Genomic DNA, 26,327 nt, shown 5'->3' on the forward strand with positions numbered 1-26,327 from the left:
AGCGATTCTCCTGTCTCACTCTCCTGAGTAGCTGGGACTACAGGCGTGTGCCACCACACCCGGCTGATTTTTTTTTATTAGTAGAGATGGGGTTTCACCATGTTGGCCAGAATGGTCTCAATCTACTGACCTTGTGATCCGCCCGCCTCGGCCTCCCAAAGTGCTGGGATTACAAGTGTGAGCCACCACACCCAGCTATACAAGGCTTTTAAGGAGGATGCTTTCATTTTCCCTTTGGATAAATACCTAAGAGAGAAATTGCTAGGTCCTAAGACAGGTGCTCATTTAACATTTTAAGAAACTTCCAAATGGCACAGTTTTGCAAAGTGGTTGTTCAGTTTTATTCTCACCAAAAATGGTAAGAGTTCCAGTAATTGAATATACCAATTTTTAATTTTAACTGATGATGGAAAATGACTGACCTGCAAAGTTTCCAAACCTACAGTATGTGACAGTACCTGTTTTCCCATATCCTAAGCAAGGTTTGATATTACCAATCTTTTAAATTTTTGTCAATCTGATAAGTGAAAATGATGTCCCACTGTAATTTACATTTTCTCTCTTTACTAGAGGAGTATTTAAAAAATATTTATTGGCCATTTTGTTTCTTCTGTGAATTAACTATTCACAGGTTTACGAGTTGAATTGTTTATGCTTTTCTTATAGACTATAGAAATGCTTTTATTCTGTTTCTTTGTTTTATATGTTGCAAATGTTGTCTCCTTGTCTACTGCTTATACGTTGACTTTTTAAATAATTATCCTCTGTCATATAGAAATCCTTAATTTTCATTAACTTTATCAAGCTTGGCTTTTACAGCTTTTGCATTCTGTGCTTAAGAAGGTCTTTCAGGGCTGGGCGCGGTGGCTCAAGCCTGTAATCCCGGCACTTTGGGAGGCCGAGGCGGGTGGATCACGAGGTCAGGAGATCAAGACCATCCTGGCTAACACGGTGAAACCCCGTCTCCACTTAAAAAATACAAAAAACTAGCTGGGCGAGGTGGCGGGCGCCTGTAGTCCCAGCTACTCCGGAGGCTGAGGCAGGAGAATGGCGTAAACCCGGGAGGTGGAGCTTGCAGTGAGCTGAGATCCGGCCACTGCATTCCAGGCTGGGCGACAGAGTGAGACTCCATCTCAAAAAAAAAAAAAAAAAAAAAAAAGAAGGTCTTTCAAATCCAAAGGTCATGAATATTTTATCCTTTGTTTTACTCAAATAATGTAAATACTTCTTTTTAAACTTAGGTAATGAACTCATCTGGAATTTATTTTTGTGAATGGTAAGATGGAGAGCCAAAATTCCTGTTCTGTTTATTGAATGGTCAGTTTCTTTCTGGCACTTTCTTTGAGTGCCTTCTTTATCTCGTATTAGATTTTCAGGTAGACTAAACACACACATGGACTTTCTTCTGCCTCACTGGATTTGCACTGCCGGGCCAGTAGAGTCCTACCTTATTTACTCTCATTTTAGGATATGGCCATAACTGGTAGGGAACACTCTCCTTTACTATTCTTACTTACCAAAAAGTTCTTGTCTGTTTTTGGCCTATCCATGCCTCCATAAGAGTTTCAGGATAAGTTTGTCAAGTTCCATGAAAACCCTGTTGGGATTTTGACTAGGACTTCATTGAATTTATAGATTAATTTGAGGACGATGGACCTCTTTACAATAGTAAGTGTTTTGATCCATGAATATGATACAACTTTCTCCTTATGTACTTCAGTACATAAAGGTCTTACATATTTCCTGTCCCACTTAATCCTAGGCATTACAGATTTTGTTGCTATTTTGATTGAGATTTTTTATATTACATTTGAATTGGTTATTGCCAATGTGTTGAAAATTATTGGCTTTTTCATGTCCAGTTGCTATACTCCCTTAATAATTCATCAGTTTTTCTCTTGGATTTTCTAGATCAAATCATCTGTGAATTATAGTATTTAATCTTTACCTTTCCAATTTTTATACCTTTTGCTTCGTTTTATTGCTTCATTGCCATGGTGAATTTTTTCCTGTTCAAAACTGAATAGTAGCAGTGATGGTCACAACCGTGTCTTTTTCCTGACTTGAATTAACTAATTCAAGAAACATTTATTATCTGCTACGGTCCAGACACTGTGCAAGATGCTGGGGCTATGATAATAAACACAGTAAGTCTGACTCTGACCTTCATGGATATCATGCATATGCACATAATCACACAAATAAATGTAAAATGGTGACTCCAGCAGTAAGTGCTAGAAGGGAGACTTAGATGGTGCAATACAACCTTAAAAGAGTGGAGTGGGGTTTGGAAAAGTTAGGGAAGTCTTCCTAAGTGATACTTAAGCTGTGTACAAGTAAACTGTGCAATGAGGAAGAAAGGGTACTCCAGACAGAAGGAAGAACATAGGTAAAGGCCTTGTGGCAAACAGAAATAGGGCCAAACCTAGGGGCTATTAAAAGAAAGTATGTCTCTCACTGTTGGAGAAGGAATTTACGGATAAGCAAATGTGGGGAGAGGGCTGGAATGATTCACATGGTAGTAGAACAGAGTTGGGGGCATCAGTATATTTAGCTTAATACAAATACTGATGGTTACATAGAGACATACTTATAAATATGTATAAGTGTGTGTGTGTGTGTATATGTGTGTGTACATATATATATATATGACTTAGTATACACACATAGAGTCCTGTGCTCTGTCAGCTGATACATGCATAACACAAGCATATCTAAAGTCCATATCTTGGTTGCTGAAACCATTCTCCAAAAAAAGGAACTACAGCTTTTGGCAGAAATAGCCGAGTCTAGGACTGGGGCAAATTATAAAAGATGAGTCTAGAGCATCTTTTTATTTCTACCCCCCCCCCCCGAGTCAGGGGCTCTGTTGCCCAGGCTGGAGTGCACAGGCTGGAGTTCAATGGTGCAATCTCAGCTCACTGTAAACTTTGCCTCCTGGTTTCAAGGGATTCTCCTGCCTCAGCATCCCAAGTAGCTGGGATTACAGCTGCCCGCCACCATGCCTGGCTAATTTTTGTAGTTTTAGTAGAGACAGCGTTTTACCATGTTGGCCAGGTTGGTCTTGAACTCCTGACCTCAGGTAATCTGGCTGGCTGGCCTCAAACGATCCTCTTGCCTTGGCCTCCCCAGGTGCTAAGATTACAGGTGTAAGCCACCGCACCTGGCCTGGAGCATCTTATACTATCAGAAAGTAAGCAAGTCCTCAAAAAAGAAAAAGAGAAAACCCTACATGGATCAGGGTATGACAAAGAAATCAACTGAAAGAGCACCCAATGGCCAAGCTTGGAACAGTTTCCACAATAGAATAAAATATTATTGGATGACAATCCTAAGTATTAAATCCATTAGTCCATACTGATATAAGTACATGATTGAATAAATTAATAAATGGAGAAGAAACAAATCTTTTGAGCAGAAGAATTCCAAGTAATTTATGTAGATATTTCGTTCTCAAGGAGAGGCAGGCATAATTCTCCCCTCCTTAGGTGTGGGGTGTTCATAGTGACTTCCTTCCCAAGAATACAGGATGAGGAAGGAAGGAAAAAAGAATAACTTTACAGTGGAGACACCCAGCAAACACTGCCTTAGCCAGGCGATTCAAGCTAACATCAACAGTCATAAATTAGGTTGATAATATAACTCCTGATATGATGTGATGAAAATGGCACTTCACCTCTGGGGTCTTCCTTCCAATAACCCATAACCCCAGGCTAACCCTGAGTAAACATCCGACAAATTTCAACAGTGGGCCATCCTGCAAAATACCTGACCCCGGCTCCTCAAAACAGTCAAGGCCACCCAAATTAAGGAAAGTCTAAGAAACCACACAACCAAGAGGAGCCTAAAGAACCTTGACAGTTAAATGACATGTGGTGTCCTGGATGGGATCCTGGAGCAGAAAGAGGATATTATGTAAAAAATAAGGAAATCCGAATAAACGGTGGTCTTCAGTTAATAATAAGGTATCGGCCGGGCATAGTGGCTCATGCCTGTAATCCCAGGACTTTGGGAGGCCGAGGCGGGTGGATCATGAGGTCAGGAGATCGAGACCATCCTGGCTAACACGGTGAAACCCCGTCTCTACTAAAAATACAAAAAATTACCCAGGTGTGGTGGCGGGCACCTGTAGCCCCAGCTACTCGGGAGGCTGAGGCAGGAGAATGGCGTGAACCCAGGAGGCAGAGCTTACAGTGAGCTGAGATCGTGCCACTGCACTCCAGCCTGGGTGACAGAGTGAGACTACATTTCAAAATAATAATAATAATAATAATAATAATAATAATAATAATAATGTATCAATATGGGCTCATTAAGTCTAACAAACACATCATACTAATGTAAGATAATAATAGGGCATTGGCTGTGAGGTATATGGGAATTTTCTCTACTACCTACTCAATTTTTCTGTAAAGCTAAAACTATTCTAAAAAAGTAAAGTCTACTAAAAAATGGGGGTAAGAGGCCATTTGTGACTGGGATGGAGACAGTAAGGGGGTATATGATGTGAACTGAACCTTAAGAAAAAAGTAGGGGGCACATAATGCGAGACTTCATGGTCATGTCCAAGATTCTTAATTTTTTTTTATCCTAAGAACAATGGGAAGCCAGGAAAATGTTTTATGTAAGGGAGAAAATAATCCACTTTGCATTTCAGAGAGCTCTACCTAGCTGTGATTTGCAGAATGAATTTTGCATCCTAGAGTGAATGCAAGTAGATAGGCAACAGATATTGCAGCTTGGACCAAGGGTCATGGCAGTGAAGACAAATGGAAGAGGGACAGATTCACAAGAAATATAAGAAGTAAAATCAACAGAACTTGATGATGAATTGATGTTCCTTTTTTTTTTTTTAATCAGACTAGCCAAAGATTTTCTATTTTACTGGTCTTTTCCATGAGCTAGCTTTTGGTATTTTGGATCAACTTTTACTGTTGTTTTCTAATTCAGTAATTTCCCCTTTGTTCTTTATTAATTCCTTCACAGCCACAGAATATTACCTTTGGCTGATGATCTATTCTGTAGGAAGTCTGCTGGAACTGGCGTATCTCTCTGATGATGTGTGATATCTAACAGAGAAAAAAACAAAACAAAATGACAACAAAAGCAGAGAAAGGTATTTCCTGTATTGCAGCACATTCTTCTGAGGCCTCTTCCCGGAAGGGTCAGTACCTTCCTCCAGTGAGGCAGGTGGAGCCTGCCTGACCATTCCCTATGCTTGGTGCTTTCTTGACTCTCAAGGAGGTACATGAAATGCCAAAAGCAAAAAGATACTGAATTCAAAATTGGGGAACAGCTGGCACTATGTGGCCTCATGTTTGGGAGAGGCAAGCTCTGGGTGCTGTCATCCATGGGCTCCTTGCTTCTAGCTTAGTGCTTAGAACCTGGCTGTCCAGGCTGGGCACGGAGGCTCACGCCTGTAATCCTAGCACTTAGGGAGGCCGAGGTGGGTGGATCAATTGTGTTCAGGAGTTTGAGACCAGCCTGGCCCCAACATGGTGAAACCCTGTCTCTACTAATAATACAAAAATTAGCCAGGCGTGGTGACGTGGGCTTGTAATCCCAGCTACTCGGGAGGCTGAGGCATGAGAATTGCTTGAACCCAGGAAGTGGAGGTTGCAGTGAGCCGAGATCATGCCACTGGCCACTGCACTCCAGCCTGGGCAACAGAACAGTGTCTTAAATAAATAAATAAATAAATAAATAAGTAAGTAAGTAAGTAAGTAAGTAAATAAATAAATAAATAAATAAATAAATAAATAAAAGAACCTGGCTGTCCAGCAAGAAGCTTTCAGCAAGTGTCTATCACTAGTCAGTCTTAGGAACTCATCCTTGGATTCCTCATCTCCTCGGGGATGCTGAAATGGCTTTGCCAAAAATCTCCTCAATCAATACTTAGAAATATACCTAACCAAGGAATCGAAAGACCTCTACAAGGAAAATTACAAAACACTGCTGAAAGAAATCATAGATAACACAAACAAATGGAAACACATCCCATGCTCATGGATGGGTAGAATCAATACTGTGAAAATGACCATACTGCCAAAAGCAATCCACAAATTCAATGCAATTCCCATCAAAATACCACTATCATTCTTCACGGAATTAGAAAAAATAATTCTAAAATTCATATGGAACCAAAAGAGAGCCCACATAGCCAAAGCAAGACTAAGCAAAAAGAACAAATCTGGAGGCATCACACTACCTGATTTCAAACTATACTATAAGGCCAGAGTCACCAAAACAGCATGGTACTGGTACAAAAATAGGCACGTAGACAAATGGAACAGAATAGAGACCCCAGAAATAAATCCAAATACAGCCAACTAATGTTCAACAAAGGAAACAAAAACATAAAGTGGGGAAAGGACACCCTTTTCAACAAATGGTGCTGGGATAATTGGCAAGCCATATGTAGGAAAGTGAAACTGGATCCTCATCTCTCACCTTATACAAAAATCAACTTAGGATGGATTAAGGACTTAAAATTAAGACCTGAAACTATAAAAATTCTACAAGATAACATTGGAAAAACCCTTCTAGACATTGGTTTAAATAAGGATTTCATGACCAAAAATCTCCTCAATCAGCCCACATCGGGTATTAGTCCCAGTATCCACCTCCTCTTCCATCGCAAGATTAAAAAGCAAACATCGGGCTGGGGCTGTAATCCCAGCACTTTGGGAGGCCGAGGCAGGCAGATCACTTGAGGTCAGGAGTTTGAGACTAGGCTGGCCAACATGGTGAAAACCCTTCTCTACTAAAGATATAAAAATTAGCTGGGCATGGTGGCACGAAACTGTAATCCCAGCTATTCAGGAGGCTGAGGCAAGAGAATTGATTGAACCTGGAGGCAGAGGTTGCAGTGAGCAGAGATCGTGCCACTGCACTCCAGCCTGGGCAATAGAGCAAGACTGTTTCTCCAAAAAAAAAAAAAAAAAAAAAAAAGGACAACAAAAAAAGCAGACATTGACTTTGAAACAGGCTAATTATGAAATTATACCTACCATTCTCATTTTGGAGAAATTGACAAGGCCTTCCTCAGTGAAGTTTGGTGTTCCTTCTTCAATAAATGCCAGGTCTGTCAAGTACATCCCAAGGTAAGGAACTGCAGGAGGGTTACAACTGCAAGACCAAGAGGCACTGTTCTGAGACTCATTCGAATAAATATCTATTTCCCTCCCCAAATTAAACAAAGGAGGATTAAAGGATCCTCCTTTGATCCTGAAGAATGAACTCTTTTTATTTCAGTTTCAGAAGCATATTCATGATACGCAGAATTTTAAACACATTTCACAATAGAATAAAATACAAAAATGACAGCCCATGCTTTACTACGTGTTTGAAAAAAAAATGGCATGTTCAAACAACAGGATATCTTAGAGACAAATACACAGCATTTGCTAGCAGTAATTGTTTGCAATACTTATAAATTGCCCACACTTCTTTGAGGGGTAGAAGCTTGGAGGAAAACCTCTATGGTCTTACCTCTTTAAATCAAGCATTCAGCCTTGATGAACTAGATGGAAAAATCCATGCAATTAGAGCTTTGTACTGGTAAAAACTTGTTTTCTATTTTAGTTGGTTCTTAAATGTTTTAGAAAGTGTAGACTTAACATCACAACTCAGACTAAGGTGAGACACTGTTTTGTTTAGTTTTTAGAGAGAGCTGGGTATACTTGGTCTTCTCAGAGGCCGGAAGCTAAGCACATGGGCTTTTGATGCAGGAGGAGCTGGGTTCGAATCCCAGCTTGACCAGTTACTAAGTGATACTGGGAACACTCTCTAAACTGCAGTTTCCTCTTCTGTAAAATGGAGATAGAAAAGCTTATCTCTTGAATTTCTTGTGAGGCTTACCTACACACATCAAGCACTTAGCATAAAACCTGTCATTTAGTAAATACTTCGGTAATTCATTCTTATACTATTACTGCTGTTGTTGCTATTATTATTATTATTATTATTATTATTATTATGTCTTAGTCTTGCTTTCACTCATACCATCACAGGACTCATGTTTTTCTACAGTAAGTACATGTGGTAGATTATGAGAATACCAGTTGCAAGAGAATCTCAATCTCTCTCTCTCTCTCTCTCTCTCTCTCTCTGTGTGTGTGTGTGTGTGTGTGTGTGTGTGTGTGTGTGTGTGTAGAAAGGGAATGATCTAGAAACCAAAGACCACAAATAACAATCAACAGGTGCTGGAATATTTAAATAAAACTCACAGGAAATCATTGTGCTTAGATTAGGAAATAACTGAATCAATAAAATTTTTACAGTAAAAGATAGTCTGATTTATTATGGTGGTATTACCTTCTTAATTCTTAATCTGCATGCCATGAGTATATCCATAAGACAATTACTGTATGCACAGTATTCCAAATAGTAAGGAAAATCAGAAAAATACCTAGATTATATAAGTTGTTTCCCATTTATTTTTCTTTTCAAAGCAAAGTAGGCGGTAGGTCACTGTTTGTATACTATATACATTATGTAAATATATTTCTGAATTATGAATAATTTAATAATTAAGATAGACATACTTTTTAAGGGTTTCTCTAAGATTTTTAAATCTTCCTTCAGAGGAAACAGTCTTTTGAAGTTTGTCCATTAGAGCTTTTGTCTAAAAAGAAAAGAAAAAACTTAGTGTGATGAAAATACTATGGTTTAAAAAGACAGCGAATTGCCAAAAGATGTTCAGTTCTTTTCTTTGGTGGCAGGTGCTGATACCTTTGCCAGAATAAAGGTCCTTGTGTGATAGGATTCTCAAGATGTAGAGGTAGGGCATTATGTTTACATTTAATGTTAACAACATATGGAGAAGAGGAAGTGCCTGTATCTACACATTTAGCCAAAAAGAGGGAAAATGTGTGGAAAGAAAAATTGCAATGGATAGAAAACAGGCACTTAAAGAATTGACAAGTAGGCCAGGTGCAGTGGGTTACACCTGTAATCCTAGCACTTTGAGAGACTGAGGCAGGTTGATCACCTGAGCCCAGGAGTTTGAGACCAGCCTGGACAACATCCTGAAACCCCGTCTCTACTGAAAGTACACAAATTAGATGGGCATGGTGGCGGGCGCCTGTAATCCCAGCTACTCGGGAGGCTGAGGCAGGAGAATTGCTTGAACCTGAGCCGAGATCGTGCCACTGCACTCCAGCCTGGGCGACAGAGCGAGACTCTGTCTCAAAAACGGAAAAAAAGAAAAAAAAAAAAAACCAAAAAACAAGAATTGACAAGCACATGTTGAATAATCTTTTTTTTTTTTTTTTTTTTCCTGAGACAGAGTCTCGCTCTGTCGCCCAGGCTGGAGTATGGTGGCACGATCCCAGCTCACTGTAACCTCCGCCTCCCGGGTTCAAGCGATTCTCCTGTCTCGCCCTTCTGAGTAAGTAGCTGGGATTACAGGCACACGCCACCATGCCCAGCTAATTTTTGTACTTTCAGTAGAGTCGGGGTTTCACCATGTTGGCCAAGCTGGTCTCAAACTCCTGACCTCGAGTGATCCGCCCACCTCGGCCTCCCAAAATGTTGGGATTACAGGTATGAGCCACCACAGCAGGCCAAATGTAGAATCTTAAAGGAGAGGTCTCATGTCAGACAGCTTTTACGATGAATCCTTTTGAGTGTTAATCTCCAAATGACCAAAACACATATTTGGTTGCCTTGGTATTGACTGAACAATGTCCTCTACTACAGATCCTTTCTTTTGTGATCTTCTTCATCAATTTGTTAGAGAAGTATAACTGATAATTACTGAGAAATAACATTGTTGTTGACATTGGTCTGGGGTTTCTTCCATGAACATAGGAGAGTGGTAGGGTGGCCCTTGGAGAGGATAACCCATTCCTGGGAATACCCACATCCAGGCAGCTTGGCTGGGCATGGAGGATCCAGGTCCTACCTGGAGAAGAACTTGAATGCCCAGGTTGAGGGTCCTCAAACTACTTTGTCTCACCTGGAGAGGAGCTGCACAGCTTCCTGAGAGGCAAAGGGCTGTCTTCCCAATTCTGGTGTCTGAGGGCTCTTAGAGACCTCCTGCTTGGTCCAGGTCTAACCTTGCTGAAAACAGTTGCAAAAGTACAACCTGTCCTACAGCCACAGACCAATCTGTGGGTTCCAGAGTGCAGATTATCAGGCCTGCTGAACAACTCCCCAGCTGATCTCAGATGCAGGGAAGGGACAGCTGCACAGCAGAAGTTGTCATCAAATGTGTCTGAAGCAGGGCGTATCTGCAACCGGGCCCTACCTACCATGACTGGAGTAAGGCACTTGGCTCTAGAGACAGCCTCTCTGGAGGACAGTCCACTAGCCCATGCTAAGGCCACTGTGAGTGACCTATAATGTGACTGAAATGCTAACATTTTATTTAGAGCCTCTACAGATGGTATATTCAAATTTTGAAACAATCATTTCAATATTAGTCTCATCCATCTCTATTTCATGATCAGTTCAGTTATTCCTAAACCCGCATCCTATAAAAGACAAGAATATCACTTAACTACAGAGTGGACCTGGAAACTTTCTTAAGGAAGATTTAGGGATCCCTTGGTGATAGCTGGTGATCCCTAGAAAGCTGGTACAATCTGGATAAGACTGGTGGATTGCACCAATGTTCATTTCCTAGTTGTGATACTGTCTATAGTAATGCAAGATGCTGCTGCTGGGGGAAACTGGGTGTAAGGTGCTGGGAATCTCCGCGTTATTTCTTTTTTTTTTTTTTTTTTTTTTTTTTTTTTTTTTTTTTGAGATGGAGTCTCGCTCTGTCGCCCGGGCTGGAGTGCAGTGGCCGGTTCTCAGCTCACTGCAAGCTCCGCCTCCCGGGTTTACGTCATTCTCCTGCCTCAGCCTCCCGAGTAGCTGGGACTACAGGCACCCGCCACCTCGCCCGGCTAGTTTTTTTTTTTTTTTTTGTATTTTTTAGTAGAGACGGGGTTTCACCGTGTTAGCCAGGATGGTCTCGATCTCCTGACCTCGTGATCCGCCCGTCTCGGCCTCCCAAAGTGCTGGGATTACAGGCTTGAGCCACCGCGCCCGGCCGCCTCCGCGTTATTTCTTACAACTGCATGTGAAGCTATAATCATCTCAAAACAAAAATTTGTTTTTTTTTTTTTTTTAACCAGTATGTGTAAAAACTGTGGCTGTTATTTACTAGGTCCATTGTTGATAGAAAAGAGGACTTGTGAATTCTAAGGGGCTGAATTTGGGATTCTCAGAGCACTGCATTTTTACTAAGAAATAAGTGGGAGAAGGCAAGATAAAAGATATGACTTAGGCTTGGTTTCCTGCCACATGGGGAAATTAAATTGTTCTCCTATGCTAAAGGGAAAGGCTTGGAGGGCAAAATGAAGACGGAAAAGGAATAATGAATGTCTCTGAGAGGGGCTGAAATCCTCAGAGTGGGGTGATAAAACAAGACAGTTTTTAGGCCATGTCAGCAGACTATACCCAGATCTTCTGGTCTGGGACCCTGGAGGTGGCACTCTGTAGATTCCCCTCACCAACTCTGGGTGTTCACAGCAAGGCAAGGGAGGGTTAGGCAGACAGGGCCTGATGTAGACCCTCCAACCCTCTGGCACCAGTGGGACATGGGAGCCTGGAAACATCCCCTTCACCCCTGAAGCGAGGTCAGCCACACTCCCTGGGTGCAATCACCATGCATTGCTCCTGGGCGAGACAGGCAGGCCAGGTGACACCAGGTACAGGCAGTTCACAGCAGCCTGTACCCAATGAATAATCAGCAAAGAATGACCACAGGAGGCCAGAGGAGCAGACAGGTGCCCAGAAGCCCAGAGATGCCCTCCCAGGCACCCAACACCCAGGGAGAAGGCCAGCAGAAAGGGCAGGGGAAGAATCATGATTTAGTTTGAATCTTGAAATTATCTGAGTGAAAATGACAGGCATGGGCAAGTTGAGATTAATGAAAGAAAATGAAAATTACATTTCTGCACATCTAAGTCATTATGCCAAAACTTTACATCTGCTACATGAATGAGCAAGAAAAAGGTGAAAAATGAGGCCTTTTGTCCCTGGCTTTTGGCCCCACAGAGTTTGCACCCTCACTCTGGGAGAGAATGAATAGACCCATTGGACATAATTGTGCTTACTCAAAGTCAATGTGCCCTCCAAAATAATTCAGGAAACAGCTCTTGACTGACAATCACATTGTTTGTAGCTGTCCCCCAAAATGCTTTAATGAATGGTTTAGAAATACACATGAATGAAATCAATTAAGTGGTAAGAGCACTGTAATTACCCATGTTGGCACCTTTCTTTGGCAACTGAGCGGCTCATTTCGGTTAATGATTTCCTAATTAGTAATATTTAACTTGGCTCCCATCTCCCAACCTCTCCTCCTCTTAGCAGCAGGCTGTGTCACATGCTGAGGCTCACCTGCTTAGAGACCTTGGCCCAGGTTTTCTTCAGCCTGTAGATGGCACTTCTGTTCAAGGCGGAGGTGATTTCCAGCACGCCGTTGTAATTGTGCAGACATCGGCAGATGTCCGCCACTGCCACCCATTTCTCGATGGCGTTGGCACGGGAGCTGACATCAGCATAATTCATTATCTGGGAGGCCACCAGGTTACTCATCTGAGACAATCAAAGAGCCCAGAAAGGCAGTCTAAGAGCCAAAGCAATGCATTTAGGCAAATTACGTAACTTATCTGCAGACATGTCAGGAAGGCAGGATGTTGATCATATTCTACATTTAGCTACCCACTTTCTAAAGAGACTAAAGTCTATAAGAATAAACTAATGAGCATCTGTTTGTCCTTTGAGTGAAGAGAGGGATTATCTGGCTTCCCGCTTGTTGGGGGAAGAGGTGATTTTTTTCATCAGCAATTTTGATGGTGTCATTTCTAATAATTACTGAGGAAATGGGACAGAATAACCTAACGCCTGCGGAAAGGCAAGGTCTGCAGATCATGGATCACTCCCTGGGGCCTTTCCCCTTACTCCTTGGCCCCCAACAGCGTGTGATTCCTCACTCTGGGAAGCCACAGTTACCACAGAGAAAGAAAAAACACTTGCCCCCAGTTAGATCAAATTCTGAACTGATTAACTCTCAAACCAGAATCACTTGGCTGCAGTGAAAAGGAGAACATTTTCTTCATCTTATCTTGTTCTTCACCAGCAGTTAAACGGACCTACAGTTTTGAGGCTAAGTACTGTAATTTTATTACTTAAAACCAGTTTAAGAAGCTCAGCTCTTGCAATATGGAAAGGAAAAAAGTGAAATAGGATTACCATATTAACAAAGGTAATATAGGGATGTAATCTTTTTTTTTTTTTTTTTTTTTTGAGACAGAGTCTCGCTCTGTCGCCCAGTCTGGAGTGCAGTGGCGCAATCTCGGCTCACTACAAGCTCCGCCTCCCGGGTTCACGCCATTCTCCTGCCTCAGCCTCCCAAGTAGCTGGGACTACAGGCATCTGCCACCACGCCCAGCTAATTTTTTGTGTTTTTAGTAGAGATGGGGTTTCACCATGTTAGCAAGGATGGTCTCGATCTCCTGACCTCATGATCCACCGACCTCGGCCTCCCAAAGTGCTGGGATTACAGGCGTGAGCCACCGCGCCCGGCCAGGGCGGATAATCTTATATCCATACACTAAATCTGATGGATTCACCCATTCTTTGATGATTCTGAAGATACATAAGACCTCATAGTGCCTCAACACCACTGTGGAAATTCACTAAAGCACCTACTGCAGTGCTATTCATTGAGGGCCTGCGCATCCTTAGCGTGAGGAGAGGAATTATTTGGAATCCAGTTTGTTCTGGGAATAAATGGTTTTGTTAATCAGTAATTTTGATGAAGAAGTTCTTGCCAATAACTATTGAGGAAATGGAATAGAACAGATTCTTTTAGGTGCTGGGAACAGAAAGACAAATAAATCCATCCATGACCTTAATGCAATCTGAGCCTAGGTAGGTAGGAAGGGGAGGGTTGCAGATACATAGACAGGTAAATGCCATGCGGTGAAACACAAAGTTAAGTCTATTCACGGCAGTGTTTGAGAATAAACAGGCAGCATGGGGCATCTGGTCTAGTACAGAGGAGGCTTCCAGGAAGAGCTCATGCCTGCATTGATTTGTTTTTTGTTTTTCTGGAGACAGGAGCTTGCTCTGTTTCCCCAGGTGGAGTACAGTGGCATGATCACAGCTCATTGCAGCCTCAACATCCAGGGCTCAAGTGATCCTCTCACCTCAGCCTCCACAGGTATGCACTGCTATGCCTGGCTAAGTTTTTGTATTTGTAGAGATAGGGTCTCACTATGTTGCCCAGGCTGGTCTTGAACTCCTGGGCTAAAGCAATCCTCCCACCTCAGCCTCCCCAAGTGCTGGGATTACAGGTGTGAGCTATAGTATCCAGCCTTGCATTGAGTCTTAAAGGATCCAAGTATAAGAGCAAGGGAACAGAGGTGGGAGGGACGGTGTAATGGAGGATCTGGCAGCCATCTGAGGGGCATAAGAACTGGGAGAGCCAAGGGTGACAGATGGGCTGGGCTCTTGTATGCCAGGTTGAGCAGTTGGGACCATATCCCTAAGGTAAGGGGAAGCCACTGACGGATTTTTGTCAAAGGGAGGGAGATAATTAGATTGACCTTTCAGAGAAATCATTTCTGTGCCACTGCATGAAGGATGGTTTAAGGTATATGTGCTTTGGTCAAGGATAGGCCAAGGCGGACATCCGGGCCAGAGGGACTCAGTGAGTTTAGAGCATTGGCGTGTAACTCCACTTGTTATCACAGCCAAGTAGCCAAACATGGAGGGCCATCACTTGGCTCTAAGTCACTGTTGTCTGTAAAAGGTATAATTGCCCTATTGATATGGTCCAGGAGCTCATGCCCAGAAAGAGAAAGAGTTAAGTTGCTGACCCTGAAGGCAAGGGAGAGCTGGCCACGTAGCTATGCGTGGGAGTGACCAGCTCAAGCAGCTGAGACAGAGCGGACAGCATAAGAGAGCTACTGATGAAAGAGCTGCTGATGAAAGAGCTGCTGATGAGAACTCCTGCTGAACAAAATCATCTTTTACCTACTTATGGCCCCCTGCATGTTCTTTCAGGTATCCACCCACTCCCCTCGGACCTCAGCATGGGCTGGAACCTGACCCTGAACCTAACAGATGGTTTGGAGGGCAGTGAGGTTGCAGAGGAGAGATGAGTTAGGAGCTCCTGGAGAGAAAGGATAAAAGGCCACCTATCAAGGTGGTGGCAGTGGGGAAGGCAGGGTGGGGAAGGGCCTGAGATACATGTAGATTTAGGGTTTGCAAATACGCTGGGCAGTGGTGAGGGTGAGGTGGTGAGGGAGATGATGTCTAGATCCTGGGCTTGGGTGAGTGAATGTATGGTGAGGCCACTACCCGAGACTGAGAACAGAGAGGACAATGAAGAAGCAGGCTTGGTGGCTCTGGGGTGCAGATGAAAGGTTCCATCTGTCATTGTCAAGAGTGCAATGCAGCGGCCGTCCCAGCGGAGGAGATATGTGGGTCTGGAGCCTGGGATCAAACCTCTCTTTTGAATGTCCATTATATCCCATGTGTTAGTTCACCACAGGTAACAGAGGTTAGTTTCCCACAGCACGGAACCTGTTTCTCAGGGCAGGGACTAGATGGGCCATGCCCCTTGTCCTTTAGGCAGCACGGCACTGAAGCTCACTGTGTGGTAGCATTCACTCAGCATCCACGTACTCTGGGGAAAGCCTGCATGAAACACTGTCTTGGGAATCTAAACTGTCGCTTTTGCATTTTGATTCTAGATGACTTATTAATTTACCTATGGGGTTCCTGGTAGTTTGTTGTTGTTATTGTTTTAAAAATCATTATTCCTTTTATTATAGTTTAGTGAAACTGGAAAGGGAGGCTTCCCGTTGCCTGGATAGGCCAGAAGACACTCCCACACCTGTTACTTGTTCTACCACAGGACTAAGACTATGAGAACAGCACTAATTAAGAGCAGGGAGGTATAAAAGCATCTCCCAATCTTACTGCTGGGGAAAAGCAGAGCTGGAAGATGGACCAATAGCTGGCCACTGCTGCACAGAACTACAGCAACAATGTGATTATGGTCCAAGAGGCCCCTTCCAATCCTGGAATGTAATTCAGGCTGAACGTTCAGTAATGATGAGGACTTGCACCAACCTAGCCTTACCGTCACCAGCACCACCAGGGGCCAGTGACACATGTATTGTGCATTCTCTTAGTCAATTTATGACCAGGAAGTAGTGATGATGATAAAAATAGGAACAGCAACCTGTACATTATTGAGCACTTACCAGACTTGGCTACCATTAAAGGTGAACCTCTTATGTCAGGAAGTTAATTGGACATTATTACATTACTGTGAGCTCTTAGAGGAGAGGTAAGCTTGTCTTCAATATCCCGTCAATTCTATTTAAAAAGTGGGTGGCAGGCTGAGTGCGGTGGCTCACACCTGCAATCCCAGCACTTTGGGAGGCTGAGGCGGGCAGATTGCCTGAGGTCAGCAGTTCAAGACCAGTCTGGCTGACATGGTGAAACCCCGTCTCTACTAAAAATACCAAAATATTAGACTGGCATGATGGCACGTGCCTGTAATCCCAGCTACTCGGGAGGCTGAGGCAGGGGAATTGCTTGAACCCGGGAGGCGGAGCTTGCAGTGAGCCGAGATCACGCCATTGCACTCCAGCCTGGGCGACAGATAGAGACTCTGTCTCAAAAAAAAAAAAAAAGTTGGGTGACAGAGTTGCTTTATTTTAGAGGAGTCTTTAGACCCCAATATCCATCTTCTTGTAACACACCCAAGGTTTTCCTGTTACGGTTACTCACATCATTGAAGTGTTGGCTAGTTTTCATAATGTAAGGAGTTCTTTCGTTTTTATCCAGCTTCATCCACCCCTGCCCAAGAAACTCCCTGAATGTGAAAAACAAAACACAAAACCAATTAAGTTTTTAAAAATGTGCTGGCTATGATCCTGGATAATTGTCCTGAATATGAGAAACATTCCATTTAACACGGCCTAGAATGGTTCCTGACACCTGCTGCTGCCAGCCTCACAAGTGGATTTTACCTCGGCTCTAGCAGTTTACCTCTCAATGCCAAAAAGGAAGATTCTTCAGTTTCCAGCTTTCTGTTATAAATGTTTGGAACTGCGTCCCTATTAGGATCCTATAAAGGCTTCTCTGAAGGTAGAAAACAAGAACCAATACAAGGGAAATAAAGAGGTTAAATACTACCTTAGAAATCAAGACTATTTTCCCAGGATTAGCTGTTGTTTTTTTTTTTTTTTTTTTTTTTTTTTTTTTGAGACGGAGTCTCGCTCTGTCGCGCAGGCTGGAGTGCAGTGGCCGAATCTCAGCTCACTGCAAGCTCCGCCTCCCGGGTTTACGTCATTCTCCTGCCTCAGCCTCCCGAGTAGCTGGGACTACAGGCACCCGCCACCTCGCCCGGTTAGTTTTTTGTATTTTTTAGTGGAGACGGGGTTTCACCGTGTTAGCCAGGATGGTCTCAATCTCCTGACCTCGTGATCTGCCCGTCTCGGCCTCCCAAAGTGCTGGGATTACAGGCTTTAGCTTTTACAAATATTAAGCCTTAGCAGAGGGTCCAAAAATTTCATCACTGCCAAACATGTTAGTCAGAAGCAGAATTTTCTCCCTCCGCTCTGCCCTGCCTGCCATTCTCCTGGAGGATGCAGATTTCAAAGGCAGGGATCGTGTTTTGTTCTCCCCAGCACTCAGGAGGGTGCACATGGTCAGGGCTGAAAACCACACCTTTTAGGCTCCTACCGCACGTTCCCCTGACCAGGCAGTTCAGTGGGGCAGAAGCTCCACCTGGTCAGATGGGCTGTATTCAGGGCAGCATCCCAGTTCATTCCCTTCATTCCTGAGCAGGTCACCAGACACAGCAAGAAATAAGGGACAAGCGAGATGGAACATACAGGAATTATTTTGTATAGGCATTAAAAACACTCGAAATTACTCTGACACGTACTTAAGTTGACTGAGTCCCTGGGCAAGGTTCTTTGTCCCTTGCTGTTGTTGGTCCTGCTCCCACCCTGCAGAGTGCTGGACACAGAGGTGTGCCAGTTCCATGGATGGAAACAATTGGTAGATATTCACACAGGAACTGCGGGGACACACACACACACACACACACACACACACACACACACACACACAGTCTGCCTTAGGAATAATGTCAACTTCTAAGCCAGCTAGTGCAGCCAAGCCCTGCTGCTGTTGGGGGTGGCACTCACTCATAGGGAATGCTTCTGAAAATGACATGGTCCAGGAGGGTGATCTGTTCCGCCAGCTCCATGGCCGACAAGGACTGAAAGCATTCGGCCTTCATGCAGTCAGTCTGCAAGAGACGAGGGAGGGAAATGAAACACCCGAGAGAGGGCGCCTGCCATCTCATTGCAGGTCAGCGAGGCACACAGCTGCATGTGTGGAAGCATGAAGTTCACCACTAAATTCTAACTATGAAAAAAATGGCAGAAAGCTAAAAATATCAAAGCCAACATGAATATCTTAGAGCAACTGCTAGACCCCACGCCAAATGTGTTTCATCTCACAGAGCTTCATAGATAGGACAGAGGGCCTAATGCTACAACACTCCTGATCAGTTACAAGCATATTGCCCACCTTGGCGAGGTAGTCTGCACATAGTTGTGCTAGATAAAAATGTGGTCAGACTTACCATTTGAATTATATCCTCTAATTTTAGGTGGATGTCATCTTGGTCATCTTGTGAGAGGGCCCTGAAAAAGAGATCAAATTATCCTCCATGGAAAAACAAAAATAGACAACCTAGGAACAAAACTATAAAATGCAGTTTGGTTTTCCCTGGATGGGAGGTCTGAAGATTTGGGTCTACAAGGCCATGCAGCACAACCGGTTGCTGAGCTGGAGATGAGCAATCCCCAAACAGAAAACATGCTGAAGGCATGAGAGAATCATCGGGACAGCTGATTTAGAACAAAGAGCCAACCGGTGACATAGAAGGTTGTAAATGAAACCACCACCATCACAGTGAGTCTGAGGGTGAGCTGGGTGTGCTCTGAGTGACCATCTATAATGTACAATGGAGCATCGTCTAATGCTATCAGCCAGTAATACTCCTAGGCCTGAGTGCCCTCCTCCCCACGCCTCTATCCCCTACCGTAGGCCTTCCCTGCTGTCACAGAGGCAGGAGACGCAGGGCCACCCCCTTCTCAAGCTTACGTAGACCAGAAGAAGCACAGGGGGTTCTTATGTGGCAAGACTCTGAACAATGCCAGGCAGGAGCCAGCAGATAGCTTCCTCCCCCTTGCATTCCAGGTGGACTTTCCTCAGACACTTTTGGCCCTGAGTCTCATACATGTTATTCAGCTCTCAATAAATATCTTTTTAAAAAATAAATGATGAATGAATGAATGAGTAAATGAATAAATGCAAGTTAATACCTTAGATACTTGTTTCAGACTACAGGGTATTTTATGTCCAACAGAAGTTCAGAGTCCAGGAAAACTGGAGTCCAGTAGGCATCCAATTACATAATGTGCCATTGGAGCCAAGGATTTTATGTTTTCCAAAAGGAAGGCACAAGCACATATTAAAAGTATTAAAATAGTTAAACGGTCCCAAACCATGTACTCTGTCTGCTGCAGGAAGCCAGTTTTAAAAAGAAGTAATGATGATGCATTGTTCCGTTGTGTTCTGAGTTGATTAAAACAACCACCACAACTCTCAAAAATATAATATCAACAGAGATGGCTTCCTGTATGCCCGCTCTATGCCAGGCATGTGCTAAACATTTGACATGCACTATCTCCTGTATCCTAACAAATCCCTTCCAAGGGATTGTTATACAGGATAGTGGATAATGCAGGCATTGTGATCTCCGTTTTACAGATAAGGAAACAAAAGCTCAAAGACACTGACTAAGTTGCCCAAGGTTGTGGGCCATTCCTTTATTCTGCACTTCTCTTAAGCAGGCTCAGGGAAGGCACCTCTCCAAGGGTTCCACACATAGCACAGTCAATAAACACAACTCCCTTCCCTCAGCTGTCTGAAGGGGGAGCAGGAGCCTTCTGGTTTATACTAGCAGCAGCCCTCTTATTGGCACTTAGCCTTACTATTTGTGAGTAGAAATAAATAGTCATCTTATCTTAAAGGGCAGATTAAGATGTGGAAAAAATAAGTTAAAGCTAACTCTTTCTCCCAAGCCTATTAAATCACATGAAGGGTTACACATGAGGGATAAAAGTGACTTTTCTGAAAGTGCACATCATCTTTTCCGCCATTCTAGGTTCCCGGAGAGAGATCAGTGGCTCCATAATTATGTGTACCAGTGGGAAAGATCTTTTTCTGAAGCTGGATAATATCTTTCCCTTGGAAAGAAAAGGTCAAAAAGTTAAGTTAGCTCCCATCAAATGTTCCTCTTCTCAATGATCTTACCCTCATTTTCCAAGATGCACTCTGGTTCCATTAAGTTACCTAACATTTTATGTCTTCTCACTGACGCTACGTGGGGTTTGGGGATGACTTTTCTATGACCTGAGCCCATCACAGTTGAACATCCAAGAAGTTAATCACTGTTTCTTTTATTGTGTGGCATGTTGGGTGTCTAGAAAAGTCTCTACACTGAATAGATTTTGAAGACAGCTAGTCAGACAGCTTTGGAGGAGGAGAGATGGTATTTTCGAAATACAAGTTTTGAGTAGAGGTTTTTATTTACAAACAGGGCAATAAACTATATATGGCAATTAAATGTATTCATCAAGTGACCCCTGTGAGGCTGTAAGTCAGGGAGGCTTCATTCAAAAGAACATTTGCTTTATTGCATTAATGTAACCTATGCGTAAAAACAGGTTTTATGTTCATATCTCTTATATGTCAGGAATGCATATAAATCTCTAAAGTCAGGGCTGCACTTAACCACCATATGATATGTTTTTTGTCTCTCACAGTCATAGCCTGTATTTTCTAGAGGGCATGGTTCAGAATTCTTTCCCTTCAGATGTGGAAGCCTCTGCACTTCTGGTTCAGTTCCTATAGAGAAAAGATTTGCTTCTAGTCTTCTGGCGACCCTTGGGCATTGATGAACATTCCAGGATCCTGGGTTCCCCACCACCATCACTACCACGTCTATAGCAGTATCATCAGTTTAATAATTGTGCGTTTATAATGAAATACCAAATCAAAGGAAATGGGATTATCTAAGTTGTATGATTGGAAAATTCCTCTTTCAATTAGGGTAGTCCAAAAACAAAGCCAAAAGCAACCAGTGTCTGTCCTGGGATTGGTCCACACTCTCTGTGTGTGGAAAAGGTGATGAAGCCTAAAGAAAGTTGAGTTTGAGTAAGATCCAGCCTGGTTTCACTTGGGCCATATGGCCTTAATGGTAGAAACTACTTTTTCTGGGAACTACTGTCAGTGCTTCTAACAGTAGTAATACTCACTTTACTACGAGTGCTAATGACTTTTCAGGCATCACGTTAACCTCCTCACACATCTCACGTCATGTACTCTTCACAACAACCTAATGAAGTAGCTATTACGAGTCCAACTTTATAAATGAGGAAACAGGTTTGGAATGGTTGAGAACTTGACCACTGTAAATGACTGAGCCAAGATTAAGCCCTGTGACATCCTGCAAAAGGTAGAATCAGACTCTGCTCAGTGTTGTAGTTGCAAGCTGTACTGCCTACTAAAATTTCTATTCCCTATCAGTCCTACACTGCTAATTCTCAGGTCATTATTCAGCAGGAAGAGTTGGCACATCTGAAGCCTGATGAATATCAAGACCTGGGATGGCAAACAGGATTCATCTTAAGAACCAACTCCAACTAACTGACTTCTGAGGTCACCTCCTGGTGCAGAGAGAAAACTCTCAGAATTGATGGGTAAAGTCTGGCATAGGCGTCTTGAGGGGATTGGCAACAAAAGGCCCTCATGTTGGTTGATCCTGACAGTTTTTCCCAGCCTGAACACCCTCACTTCCCTGACAGCTATTTAGTCAAATATCCCTAGGGGCACAAACTTCCAGAATGTAGTTTTTAAATATCAGTGTTTTAAATGCAAAGAGCATAACAAACCAGTCATGAAGAGAGAAGAAACAGTAATCACTCAGAGTCCCTCATGCACTGAAACCAGGCTTCACCTTAATATGTACTTACAATTTTAAAATCTGAAAACAGACACAGTAATGGAATCCCTGGGCTTATTTAGATGTTTTCATAGAATGGAAAAAGTGGAGAAGGCCCCTAATTGTTTCCTAGGGCTGCCCTAATAAAATCCCACAAACTGGGTGGCTTAAAACAACAGAAATGTATTGTCTCACCTTCCAGACAGAGGTCTGTAATCGAACTGTCAGCAGGGCTATGCTGCCTCTGAAACCTGGAGGGGAACCCTCCCTTGCCTTTTTAGCTGCTGGTGGTTAGCCAGCGATCTTTGACCTTCTTTGGTTTGCAGCTGCATAACTCAGTCTCTGCCTCCATCTTCAGATGGCATTGTCTCTGTGTCTGTCTTCCATGGTTGACTTCTTATAATGACACCAATCGAAGTGGATTGGGGTCCACCCTACTCCAGTACCTCATCTTAACTGATTACGTTGGCAATGGCCTTATTTCCAAATGAGGTCCATTTTGAGGTATGGGAGGCTGGGACTTCAATATATCTTTTAGGGGGTAGGGAGATACAATTCTACCCATAAAAGTCCCTTCACAAAGAATGGTCCGGCTATGCGATCTTCAGCTAATGGGGGCTGAGAAAGACTTACAGACCAGTTGCTAACACATCATAAACCAACATCTGGTGTTGCTACTTCAGGAAGGACTTGCAGAAACATGGACAGAGCAAAATAGACTGCCTGTGGATGACACAAGCATTCTGGATAGCATGTAACAAGGAGACAATGCAGCCAAGCTTCCAGGAAAGGAAGGGTCATTTCTAGAGGTTGTAAATGAAGAGGGAACTAGAAATCAGAGTGGTAAAGAAGTACCAGACCCTGCAGAGAGATGCTGGGCTTCCCATCCCCATGCAAGGACAGAGGACATAGTTATGAGTGAGCTGGGAAGCTGCACCTGAAATGTCTGCACAAAGCCAGCGATGGCCGCCCTTTCCACATAGAGTGGACAAGAAAAAAATCCACCCACCAGTTCAAGAAGCTATAAGAAAGCTTGTTACCCACTTGGATACTGGGTGCAACAACTATGGACACAAATCTCTAGCACTATGCCCAAAGTTGAAGACTTTATCACATAGAAGTGTGGAGTCCTACCTTAGACAATCCCGCACAATTATACCACCTACATGATGTGGAAATCCTAAACTGACAAGCTGTAGAAAGGCTGGTCGGGACCAGTGAAATGAGCCAAAGAAAATTCATAACTACTCTGTGATGTCACATCCACAATTTAGGTGCATGAGACTCCTACAGACACTACCACGCTCACACATATGAGCTTACAATAACCCACACGAGGAAACATAATTTCTCTGTGATGCCTGCTGGACTCACAGGAGGGGCTCCTCAAGGGTTCCTTTCTTTAACTGTTGGTTTTATGGTAAACCGCTGTCTGCCTCCATGGATAATGGCAATTGCACTCCACATGAGTTATACCACGCTGTCCCAAGTCTTCCTGAGACAGCAGACCCCACATTGCCCCCAGGAAAGAGAAGATGATACATAACACTTTACTGCTGAGAACATAGACCCCACTGTCCCCAGGATTCTAAGATTGATTCTTCTGGTTTGCTAGGCTCTTATTTTCCATGAACATAACAAGACTCAACCAATGTCATCCAGTCGGCATCTTCAGTTGCCTTCACCTGAGGATATTTGCGGTGGCTTTCCTTTCTTGGGGAAGAAGGTCTGGGTCTCGCAAAACTTCTTCTAGCAAATTTAGGACATTCATCTTTAGTTCATTGTTGAGTTCAAAATCCTATAAAATAAAATAAATCTTTTTAAATTTTAGTTTTGAAAGGGTTATCTCTGTGACACGTGACACCATTCTCCATGATCAACTCTCTAGAAGCTAGGTATGGACATTGAAATGTATGGACCCTAGAGTCCCATGCCACACCTAGGGTCCTGATTTACTTGGTTTGGAATGGGGGTCTGTTATTGGTATTTCTGACAGGCTCCCCCCATGGCTCCCCAAGGGGTATAAATGTGCAGTCAGTGTTGAGAACAACTGCCTCTAGGGACAGCCACTGGGAAGGGTTCTTAAAAGCGCTTACAAGGCCCTGGCCCACCCCTCCAGCCTCTTCTCTCACACTGCTTGCACCCCTGTGGCCTGCAACACATACCATGCCCCCAACACACTCACACTGTCCTAGACTTAACAAATGCCTTCAGTTCCTCAAGTGATATGTGCTTCCTGTAGCCTGGAACACTATGCCGCCTCCACACATTTATTTCTATTCATTTTTGGGGCCTAGGAGATGATATGCACTCTCCCTGGAGTCTTTCTTAATTCACCCAGTGGGATTGGGAGCTTTTCTTTGTGCACCCATGGCACACGTAACTCACAGCTGTCAACTCTCTGTATTACATTGCAAGGGCCAATTTAATTGCCTGGCTTTTTTTCTGGATCATGAGTAAGATCAGTAACTGTGACATATCAGTATCTCAAAAAATATTTGCTGCAAGAATAAAATCTGTCATTTGAGCAGTAACTTGAATGAAAATATGCTAAGGCTATCAATATCTATATCTACATCAATATAGCTATGCTAAGAGCTAAAGAATGATACAGACTAATGGGGCCACGTTGAATGAACATAGAAGTGAGATTGAAGAGGCACCCACTGGGGACAGTTGGGACAATATGACCATCAAAATGAATAATGAGAGTAATGAGCAATAACCAGTTTAATAAGAAGAACCTGTAAGTCCTTATTGATATTGATGCTCACAAAGCCAGATTTTTAAAAGGTAGAAAATAAAACTATTCTTCTTTTTTTTAAATCACAGGGTCTCCCTCTCTCTGTCACCCAGGCTGGAGTGCAGTGGTGTGATCACAGCTCACTGCAGCCTCAAATTCCTGGGCTCAAGTGGTCTCCCACCTCAGCCGCCCAAGTAGCTGGGACTATAGGTGTGTGCTACCACGCCCAGCTAATTTTTAATTATTTTGTAGAGACAGGGTCTTGCCATGTTGCTCAGGCTGGCCTCAAGCTCCTGGGCTCAAGTGACCCTCCTGTCTCAGCCTCATGAAGTGCTGGGATTACGAGCATAAGCCACTACACCCAGCCTAAAGCTATTCTTTATAGTAGAATTCCAAATAGTAGATGCAAAGAAATAACGGAGTTAGAAAATCATGATTTTCTTTCTTTTCTTTTTTTTTTTTTTTTTTGAGATGGAGTCTCACTCTGTCGCCCAGGCTGGAGTGCAGTGACGTGATCTCGGCTCACTGCAACCTCCGCTTCCTTGGTTCAACCGAATCTCCTGCCTCAGCCTCCTGAGCAGCTGGGATTACATGTGCGTGCCACCACACCTTGCTTATTTTTGTATTTTTAGTAGAGACAGAGTTTCATCATGTTGGTCAGGCTGGTCTCAAACTCCTAACCTCAAGTCATCTGACTGCCTTGGCCTCCCAAAGTGCTGGGAGCCACCAAACAGGCATGAGCCACCGCACCTGGCCAAAAATCACCATTTTCAACCAAAGCAGTAATCACTGACTCAGGCAAGGATCATGAATGAATGCTAAAATGGTTGAATGAAGTGTATTAGAGAACAGAATTAACAGTGTCAGAGTACACCTCAGAGATTACTTATTAGTCACAAAGGGAGAATCTGGCAGATATCACCGTACCCCAAGCAATCAAAGTTACCATCCCCTATGATGGAAGAAACCAACATCATATATCTACTAATGTAATGATCTATAATGTAATACATCCTTAGTTTTTCTGCCTAAAATGCATAATATTGATCTAATTTTAAAGAAGCATTGGCCTGTACTTTTCAGAAATGTCAGTGTCATAAACAACAGAGACAAACTGAGGAACTCTTCCAGCTCAAAGGACACCAAAGGGACAACAGCTAAATGCAAGCTTTGAACCTGGAGTCAAGAGGGGAATGCTTTAAAAGGACATTACTATGACAACTGCCTAAAATGGAATCAGGACTGTGCACTAGTAGAGAGCATTCTGCCAATGGTAAATTTCCCTGAATTTGATCATTTTACTGTTGGCTATGTATGAGCAGGTTCCTCACTTATACACTACTGGTGGGAATGCAAATTAGTTCAGTCCCTGCGGAAAGCAGTTTGGAGATTTCTCAAAGAACTAAAAATAGAACTACCATTTGACTCAGCAATCCCTGGGTATATACCCAAAGGAAAATAAATTGCTCTACCAAA

General features: G+C 43.2%; 1 protein-coding gene across 4 annotated transcripts in view; it reads right to left on the reverse strand.

Annotated features, from left to right (window-relative positions):
* The window catches only part of RASGRF2 (Ras protein specific guanine nucleotide releasing factor 2), a 275,484-nt gene that overhangs the window by 5,664 nt on the left and 243,493 nt on the right, over nt 1-26,327 (reverse strand). For 3 of the 4 annotated variants that reach the window (XM_030926934.1, XM_030926935.1, XM_010386024.2), the window contains exons 19-26: nt 23,794-23,906; nt 18,680-18,740; nt 18,237-18,340; nt 16,810-16,894; nt 12,397-12,594; nt 8,547-8,626; nt 7,011-7,128; nt 5,001-5,069 (exon numbers count right to left, since the gene is read on the reverse strand). In XM_030926934.1, coding sequence (XP_030782794.1) covers nt 5,001-5,069; nt 7,011-7,128; nt 8,547-8,626; nt 12,397-12,594; nt 16,810-16,894; nt 18,237-18,340; nt 18,680-18,740; nt 23,794-23,906 — 828 coding nt within the window. The remainder of the gene's footprint in view (nt 1-5,000; nt 5,070-7,010; nt 7,129-8,546; nt 8,627-12,396; nt 12,595-16,809; nt 16,895-18,236; nt 18,341-18,679; nt 18,741-23,793; nt 23,907-26,327) is intronic. The other variant, XM_030926936.1, reaches the window with a different exon arrangement.

Source organism: Rhinopithecus roxellana, chromosome 3 (assembly GCF_007565055.1).
Source record: "Rhinopithecus roxellana isolate Shanxi Qingling chromosome 3, ASM756505v1, whole genome shotgun sequence".
Classification (NCBI taxonomy): Eukaryota; Metazoa; Chordata; class Mammalia; order Primates; family Cercopithecidae; genus Rhinopithecus; species Rhinopithecus roxellana.